The sequence below is a fragment of the Cryptomeria japonica genome, unplaced genomic scaffold (genome assembly GCF_030272615.1).
Source record: "Cryptomeria japonica unplaced genomic scaffold, Sugi_1.0 HiC_scaffold_316, whole genome shotgun sequence".
NCBI lineage: Eukaryota > Viridiplantae > Streptophyta > Pinopsida > Cupressales > Cupressaceae > Cryptomeria > Cryptomeria japonica.
In genome coordinates, this window is record NW_026729138.1 from 54,548 (window position 1) to 64,178 (window position 9,631).

At 35.5% G+C, this 9,631-nt stretch overlaps 1 protein-coding gene across 6 annotated transcripts; it reads left to right on the plus strand.

Moving 5' to 3' along the window:
- Positions 1-225: 225 nt before the first annotated feature.
- LOC131870354 (disease resistance protein RUN1-like) lies at positions 226-9,220 on the plus strand. 6 transcript variants are annotated; one of them, XM_059215858.1, is made up of 4 exons: positions 226-918; positions 6,298-8,373; positions 8,643-8,859; positions 9,046-9,220. In XM_059215858.1, the coding sequence occupies exons 1-2, from the start codon at positions 704-706 to the stop codon at positions 8,210-8,212; spliced, it is 2,130 nt and encodes a 709-aa protein (XP_059071841.1). In that variant the 5' UTR covers positions 226-703; the 3' UTR covers positions 8,213-8,373; positions 8,643-8,859; positions 9,046-9,220. The 6 variants fall into 6 exon arrangements, with proteins under 6 accessions (XP_059071841.1, XP_059071843.1, XP_059071845.1 ...); XM_059215860.1 differs by having other exon boundaries at positions 9,050-9,220; XM_059215862.1 differs by having other exon boundaries at positions 8,643-8,849.
- Positions 9,221-9,631: the final 411 nt, after the last annotated feature.

The window sequence follows — 9,631 nt, forward strand, 5'->3', positions numbered from 1 at the left end:
ATGTTCAAGTATTGGTCCATTTTGATCAACATTTGGCAATTTTTTTATTTACATGTGGATTATTTATTTACATTATATAGTATAAATATGTGGCAAGATTGGATATTATATGCACAATTGCTATAACAGCTATTGGACCCCGTACAACTACTGGTCCCTCTCCCCTATTTTGCATCCTTTCTATTTGGTCAAACTGTTTGTGGTTATTAGTGAGCCACACTGACTTGTTGAAAAAATTCACCCAATCTAATCGAAAACCAATTTGACCAAATTCATGAATTATTGAATTCTGTGGGATCTGATCTCTCCTATTATACTCATGTACGAAGTTGAAGTTGCGCACAGTTGGGTTTTCTACTTCGCGCCTCTGTATCTTTACATTCTCCTTCCTTTCAGTTAGAACTCAGAGATGGACGGATTCAAGCTTTACATACGTGGCGCTACAAAAATTTCTTTAAATGATAAGAGATATCACGTGTTTCTGAGTTTCAGGGGGAAAGATGTGAGAAAGACTCTCGTTGATCATCTCTTTCAAGCTCTTTCCGCAGCTGGATTGAATGTGTTTCTTGACAGCCACAAATTAAAAAAGGGGGAAATCATTGATTTAGGCCTGGAAAATGTAATTAAGTGCAGTTCAATACGCATTCCTATATTTTCTAAAGGATATGCAAGCTAGGCATGGTGTCTCAAGGAGGCTGCCTTAATGTTGGCTTCCCCTGGGTTGATCATTCCTCTTTTTTATGAAATGGAACCGACCCATGTTAGATATCCTCAAGGAAGCTCTAGCCCTTATGAGAAATCATTTGAAAAATATTATAGCCAATTAGATCGATATTCAAGAGAAGAGATTGATGGGTGGAAGCATGCCCTTGAGCAGATCTGTTGTCGCTCAGGCTGGTCCCTGGATATGACTGGAAGGTTAGTAATTTACCTCATTTTCTCCTTGTTTTGTTTCAATTTTAAGTAATAGCTCAAAATCAAATCCACTCAGCCCAAACCATTTCCTAAATATAACTATTGAGCTTGTCTATGTCGAAGGAGCCATCTTTCAGTTTCACAAGCCAGTCAAAATTTCTAAACTTTGTCTGGTAATCCTTCAGATTTAAAATAAGCACTCAGTTGTATCCATCCAGTGTGTTGGATGCACTGATTAAGCCTAGTGCCTATTATGCTACCATTTGTCAAAATAATTGTAATTTGTCAAATCCCTTAACACCCTCTGAGTTTGTCTGCTCATTTTTCAGATCAGCAGTAATTTCTTCCTTGTCAATAAATGTTTTCTAATGCTAAATTTTTATAAATATATCTAATCTCCGAAACTTGACAGAATAAGAAGACATAGAGAATACAAAAGCAATATAGATTCAGCTGATCAACATAGAATTTCAGCTATTGCACTTAAAAATACACAGTACAATACAAATAGAAAGTTGAGTTAATAAAATTAGATCCAAGTAAAATAGAGCATGGGCTGTGTATGGGCTGCTGACAAATAATAAATGTGATAATAAAAGAGTTTGAAAAAGCAGGACAGAGGCAGATGAGGATAAGACAATTCATAACAGAAGTCTTCAGGTACTAATTGAAGCAGCAGCGCCTTGTCTGATGAGATAGCATAACTGTGGTGGTTGGGGTTGGCTATTCCAACAAACTTGTGCAAAAACATATATTCCAGAACTCAACCTTTCGCTAGATTTCTGGAAAAAGGATCGGTAAGACTGGGTTTCATGGGGCGTCAGATCTTTTTTCAAGTGTCAGGAAGTCTTCTTTTAAAAAAAAAATTGCTACAGAATTGATTGGAATTTTTGGCTGACGAATAACAATGACTGTAAATTTGAGCGGGTGGAAAAAGTGAAGTCTTAGACATTGTCCGTTTTGCCACAGGTCAATCATTTGAAATTTTTCAATTTTTTATCAATTGACTCTTTAGCAATCTTCTCTTTTGTTCTTTGCAACTTTCTTCAACTGCTACAGTAGTCAAAGTCTTTAGCAATCTTTTCTCTGTGTCTGCAGTCTCTTCTTCATATTTCTTTGCGTCTGCAGTCTCTTCTTCATATTTTTTTGTTAACTGGCTATTGCTACAACTACTGCACTTTTCAGTATTCACAATGTCTTTGATACATTCTCTTTTACAAGTTCTTTTCTTTTGTCTCTAACTGATGGTTACAACAAAGTCTGCTGACTTAAATTATTTCTTTGCATAATAACTTCAAACCATCTTTAAGATCTGCATATCTTTTCTCAATAAAAGGACATTCGTTTGGCTTCCCTCAACTGTTGCGGCAGTCTCTCAAACTCGTTGTTTTCAAGTCTTCAAAACATCAGCTTGGAACATCTTGCAACTTCATAATCTATAGTTGTCTTGCTAGACGATGATTTCTTTTGACTCAAAAACATTTTTCATTACTTTTAAACATTCAAACTTTTTATGATTGTTAACATTTTTCACAAATGAAAATTTGTACAACCTTTTGAACATACTTGTAAGTTTTTGCCAACAAGATCCATAGGTCCATCTACAGTCCATTTTTATACAATCTGTTGTAGATTCTTTCTTCCAAAACATTTTTTCACAATGATTTCTTAAACCACAAATTTTACAAAGATGCAAATCCCAACACGTCTTTAATGTGATTCTCTGTTTCAATGAGAACACCTAATACAATGTCTTTCTTAGGTTATTTTGCTTGAACTGGTAGCATCATTTTCTTTTCTTGTGACATATCCAAGGCCCTCATATTTTGGCCTCATTATTGCCTCAATAGGCTCTCTGATTCCTTGTTCATGTTCTCCCAATCCTTTACCTTTATAACCCCCTTTTTTCATGATATTCAAACCAACAATTTAAAAACAACTTTTCTTAATCTCATCACATCTAACAAGACTTTTAGACTCATTAACATGCTTATCTTTATCACAAATGACTTTAATAAAATTACACTTATCAAATGATGAACACAAATCTTCTGTACTACATGAATCATCATGGACCAATGTTTTTGACTTTCAACTTTCATTCTCTTCATTCAATTTTGATATTTCTTTCTTGTATAAACTATTCTCCTCTTCTATTTTTTTCAGTTTCTCTTCTAAGTCATCAAACACCTTTTCTCTTTGCTCTAAATCGTCCTTCCTTTTCTTAATCTTATCAAATAGCTTTAACATTTCCTTTAGATCTTCATTTTTCTCTAGATCTTCATTTTCTCTTTTACTTTGTTCAATTTTTTTTTCAAGATCACAATTCTCATCCAAAAATTTACATTTTTCAGCTTGTCCCTCTTTTATGATTGCAGTCATCTTTAATTTAAATTTCTTCATTTCCATTATTTCATTTTTTAAAAGATCTATCTGACTAATTAAATTTTCATTTTTTTTCTTCACTTCTTTCCTATCTTTCCCATTGACTTAATAGATTGGTTTCTATGATTTGGGTAGTACCACTTACCTTTACTCACTCTCCCATGTTTTTCGTTAGGTAGCTCAAACACACCTTCAACAACTTTTTAACAAATGCATGCAATCTCTTAAAAATGGGCTCATCCTGTTTTTTTAAACATAACATGATTAAATATGACATGATCTGGCTTTTGACAGCAGCAAACTCTAAATACTATGACTCTTTCTAATATTTTCACCCAAATTTAATAGCTTTAATATCTTTCACGAAAGGAGAAATAATTTTTACAAATGGCTCTTATTCTCTAATCATTTGAAATTTCTATTTTCAAGAATGCAGCTAAGTTGGCATCATCGACATCTGTCAACGATCTGCAGCTTTAGGTGGCTTCTCCTTTTGCTTCAACTATCTTAATCCTTTCAACTTCATTCTATGGCTTCAACTTACAATACTAACGGCTCCATTATTTCATAGTTTTCAGGATAAACTATATTGGCTGAACCAAAACAAACTCCCATAAATACATAGTTTTGCAGACTCTAAGCTCTAGTCACCACTCTCAACTAGATGGGACCGTCTAAATGTTTAAAAAACACTCTATAATGTGAAGCATTGAGTTGGCTCCTCAGCTGTGACATTTGCTTGATATGTACAACTTACTATGTAGTATGTACAATATTGATCCTTCCAAAGCAGAATCCCATGTTCAATTTCATGCTAGACAATATAGAAGTGTAATCCCGTCAGTGATGGCACCTAAGCCAAAGGTGGCCGGAAGAAAAATTTACCGAACCAAGAAAACATAAGGCTGAGGAGAAAAAAACAATGCAAACAACAAAAAGGTTGTGGGAAGTAGGTTGTATTGGGATATTTCTGGGCGTTCATTGGTGCTGCAAACACTATTACAGATTCCGAGGCATACACTATTACACTGCTACGAACTGGAATGAGCATGCGACTTGACTTTGACTCTAGATATAGAAAAATTGTGCATGCTCAAGGCAGAACAAATACTTGCGTGACAAAACGAGCTAGTTTTCTCACGATATGCGTAGTGATGGGCACTGAGATAAACGCAAGATAGGCATTCGGTATTTGATAGAGGAAAAGTCACTTGGATAGACATGCATGCAACAAAATGTGGAAGAACAATCAAGCATAGGAACAATAAGGATCTGAATGATGTAATTATGGAAGGAAGAGAATTTGGCATACTGTTTGACAAGGGTGTGGTCATCCAATCTAATAGAAGGTATCGTTTTATGAATCTTAAGTAATCATTTACTGCAACCTTACAACTTGTGCTAAAACTGATTCACTCTGTTGCCAGAAACGGGACGACAGCGTGTCGTTTCCGGTTTCAACGAACGGAAACGGTTTCTGAGCAGTGCCCAAAGTTTTTGCATTGATTTTTTAATTTTTTTTAATATTCACCAAGCCCGTGTAAGAAGTTTGATTTGTTTTCTAAATATTCATTCCAGTTGGTAGTTCTATATTATCACTTTTGGAAGTTTGATTTTTTAATTTTTTCTAAAATTAAGATTAGAAATTATTTCTTATACGCAACCTTTAAATATTCTGTTTTTCTTTATGTTACTTGCAGTTTCTGTTTCGATTTTTGTTTCTCGTTTCTAGTAACATAGACTAAAAGAGAAGGTCAAATTAAGAAATTAGAAGGAAGGCATCAACACAAATTATAACCAGACAATAATGGACGTTACAAGACTATGCAAGCAAGTAAATAATCAACCGTTTGTCAGAGACGTGCGCAAGAGTTGTGGATTGAGTGCATGAAAATTAAGGATAGATAAACTGTTTTGCACGTGACCTGGTTCTTATCATAGAGAAAAACAATCGAGGTAAAAGAATGTATATATATAGTCACCCTGGAAACAGAGTCTACTAAATCTAATAAACAAGGGAGTGCAAGAAACACATACTGAGATCAGATTTCAGGCCTTGACATGACTAAGCTTAGTTAATTAATTAAAAGGAACAACTCAACTCAAACAGGTGAATAACAATAGCGATAAAGAATATACAATAGTTTCCTCATATCTAGAAATTGGTGCTAAATGTGACTTCTGATGAGGCCTATAGACCTTTTGGCATGAATGTTTCTACAAATATATTACCGAGCTCAAAGTATTATGTGTGACTTGAATTTTTTGTATTTGTCATTAACTCTAGTGTGTACCCTCCTCTTAGGAGAAGATTAGGTTAGTGATCTGTGAATTTTAGCTGTTTGTAGCCTTGCTTGGTGGATCTTGATCTTTCAAAGGTAGATTTTTCTTGGGTTCAATCTTTAGATTTCAAGGGTTTATTCAATGACTGTTGTCATTGCTCTAAATACTATCAATTGGTTTCAAATTGTCAACAGTCCAAATATAATGTTGTAGATCTGCACTTCCTACTTCCTAGTGAAAAAATATTCTCTCCCACAAGTTCATTGTTAATGGTTCCTTCAAAGATCTTCATCCTACTAAAAGTTTGATCTCATAGATTAGCAGGTCCTTAAAATTCATCGGTAACAATTCCTTTGATTATTGAGTAGATTGCATTTAATAAGATTGTAGATGTAGCTTTCTAATAAAGTAATTTTCTCCTTCACCATTTCACCATTACATTATTACATTATTTATGGTTCCTTTCGAGATCCTTCAAATTTGATGGTGCATTTTCCTTGGGTTGTTCATCACCATAACTAGATGCGTTCATGTCAAATATTCCCCATGGTTATTTAGTTCCCTTCTAATATTGTGAATATTATATTTTGTCTAGACAGTTAGAATAAGTACAAAATAGATATACTTTGTAATTGCACTGACATTTGTAAACGATAGAAAATACATTCATTCCTTTTTTTGTTTTATAGCTGTCACTAACTTCGCCATATGCAGCTTCGAAGCTCAGCTAGTGAAGAAGGTCGTGAACGACATAATAAAGACACTTGACAGGGTGCCGTTACAAGTTGCCAAATACCCAGTGGGATTAGAAACGGTGAAAAAAGATCTCATTCAGAAATTGCATCTCGGTTCAGCCCAAACAGCGGTTAGATTTGGAATATGGGGTATAGGCGGTATTGGTAAGACCACAGTTGCAAAGGCCGCGTACAATGAAGCTTGTAATGATTTCGATGCTGCTTCGTTTGTATTTAATGTCCGCTCCACTAGCCTTACAAAATTGCAGGGGCAAATTCTCAAAGATTTGGTCAACTATGAAGAAGAACTGCAGAGTGTGGAAAAGGGCAAATATTTGTTGGCAGATCGTTTGCGAGGAATCCGTGCCCTTGTCATTTTGGATGATGTGGATGACCGAGTGCAATTGGACGCCTTAGCTGGGCATTGGTTGTCTCCTGGCAGCTGCTTAATCATAACTTCTCGAGATCGACACATTCTCAATACAGCTCACATCTCATCCGTATGCATTCACCAGATGAGCGGATTGGAAGAAAGTGAAGGTCTCCAATTGCTTAGCTGGCACGCCTTCCTCAGACCGTCCCCAATTCCTGGTTATGAAGTGCTCTCGAAAAGAATAGTGCAGGCTTGCAAGGGGCACCCTCTTTCTCTGGAAATCATTGGAGCTTTCTTGTATGATAAGCAGAACGACACAGATATTGACTCTTGGAATGAAATTCTTGACAACTTTACAGTGAACAAAGACATATTTAAAACACTCAAAATCAGTTTTAAAGGTCTTAGTGCTGAGGAAAGAGAAATATTTTTGGACATTGCTTGCCTTTTTATTGGGGAACGCACAACTAATCCCATTCTTTTCTGGAAATCCATGTACAAGAATGTGCGCATTGCTATCACCAATCTTTCAATGAAGCTGCTGATAAGGATAGACGAGAAAGATGTATTTGATATGCATGATCTTGTGCAAGATATGGGGCAAATGGTTGCTGAAGAAGAGCAAACCCGGCAATGGCAGGCTGCGCAGTCAAGCAGTTCATCCAAAAATGTAAGCAATATCTCTGGCCTTCGTCTCTATAAAGGTGATTTACGGAGTCTTAAAATGTTGGGCACACCTAGTCTTCACTATCTTCATTTGGAGCAAGTGCACATAGAAGATAGCATAGACAATCTTCCTCCAAGTTTGAGATGGCTAAAGGTGGATTCTTGTTCCTTTCCGAAGACAATGCACAGCTCGATTTTGTTCGAGGAAGTAATTTTAGCAATGAAGAATAAATTTACCTCTGTTGTGGACAGCTTACCGCAATTGAGGATCATGGACTTGACTGGCTGCAGATCCTTACAAAACCTCCCTGACAGCATTGGTCATTTGTCACATTTGCAGTCCTTGAATTTGTCTGAATGTCAGAAGTTGGATTGTCTTCCTAACACCATTTCCAACCTCTCACAACTGCTATACTTGAATTTGAGTTACTGTGAAAACTTACTATACCTTCCTGACAGCATTGGAAACTTGTCACAGCTACAGTACTTGAACTTAACTTGTTGTAGAATCTTAATTGAACTTCCTGACAGCATTGGCAAGCTATCACAGCTGAAGGAATTAAGTCTGAGCTGGAGCGAAAAATTGGAGAGCCTTCCAAAAAGCATTAGCAATTTGTCAAAGCTGGAAATGTTGGATATGCTGAGGTGTCATACCGCATGGAAGTCAATTCCTTATTCCATTTTGATCCTGCCAGAACTATGCCTCTTAGGATTACCTACCCGGGTGATGGAGTGGCGATGGTGTAAACCAAGTCTAACAGAGAATCAAGATCAAACAGAGGAGTGGACTACTCCAAAGTTTAGAGAACCCATGACAGAATTTAGGGCAACCTTAGCTCCGGAATGCCGTAAGTAAATGCTAACAGTCAGTTCTTTATAGCCTATCTTATAATTTGATGGATTGAAATTTTTGCTTTTCTCAATTTGCATGAAATTGTAAAACAATGCACTGCCTGCAAAAATTTATATTGTTTAAACGAAGACCCGTACTCAAGTTGCCAGGCAAAGCAACAAAAGGTAACAAACATATATCGATCGCCTTCAATGGAATTGAATACTTCCTTGTTATCTTTTTTCTTATATTTTATTGGATTGAAATCAGCGCTGTTACAATCTCATGAATAAAAATTCATTTGAAAATGCATAGAAGATTAATTAGAATTAGAAATATCTATTTATGTAAATTTTTTTTTAATGCAATTTTAAACATTTCTTTCACTTCAAAGTTGTTTTACAAAATAGTAACTATCACAAGGTAACCTAACCTTTTTTTTGTACGCCGAGAGGCGAAGAGTTCCTATACAGTTCCAGCATATTCTGTGTAAACATTAAAGAAAATGGAAACATGATGGAAGACCAAAGACCATAGTGGAAAATTGAACCAAACATATGAAGAGTCTGCTGTTACAATTTAATTGTTGTAAAGGAGGAAGTGAAGAATATTAAATGCATGCATTCTTGAGGCGTTTCAGCTACGCAACTCTTCACTCATTGTATGGGAAGGTTTGCAGCAATAGTCATATGATTTTCTTGAGTAACGTCGATGTAAAATTTTATGATGATAATTATTCACGCTTTCCCCTTTCATTTCAAGTATTCATGTTCGTTGTCTGGAGAAGAGTTCGAGGTCATGGTATCTGATATAATAGTGTTTTTTCAAAGGTTTTTTCATACTTTCTTTTTTGGCAGGAAGGTTTTTGGCTCATGGGATTTGGCACAGGGCTTTGGAAAATTTTGTCTTCTTCCATTGATAGCACCTATGGAGTCTACATTTGAAAATTATCCGATGGGTTTTTTTGGCAAATTGTCATATGGGCTCTATGCAAAACTGATATTATATGTGTTGTGACCAGAGGTTCTCTTCCCAGGGTTCTTTCCTGTGGTATGCTCTATGAATCTTATGTAAAAAATAAAAAATATTAATAAAAAGTTTAGTGGAATAATCCACTTTTATTGAAAAAAAAACAAAACTGATGAAATTTTTTTACGATTTCTATATGAAGAATTGCATTTGTTGCATCAAGCAACTAATGCAAAATAGTGTTAAGGAGACCTAGGGTTTTCATTACCAATGAGAATATGATTGTCTTGGAAGAGTGAATCTACAACAATGTGTTTAACGAGAATATTCATTTACAGGTATCCGTACTTGGCATAGTTGTTCAAATGGTGACTGCAACATTTGGATTTGTGCTATTGATTATATTTAGATGAACAAATTTGCCATCCATCTGTTTATTAGGTTAGTACTATAACATTTTAAAATTCTTATTCC

What these genes read in the sequence shown, in the direction of transcription:
- LOC131870354 (XM_059215858.1), top strand. Translation starts at nt 704, where the DNA reads ATGTTGGCTTCCCCTGGGTTGATCATTCCTCTTTTTTATGAAATGGAA. An exon ending in TCCCTGGATATGACTGGAAG is followed by an intron (nt 919 to 6,297) that starts GTTAGTAATTTA and finishes CGCCATATGCAG; the next exon opens with CTTCGAAGCTCAGCTAGTGA.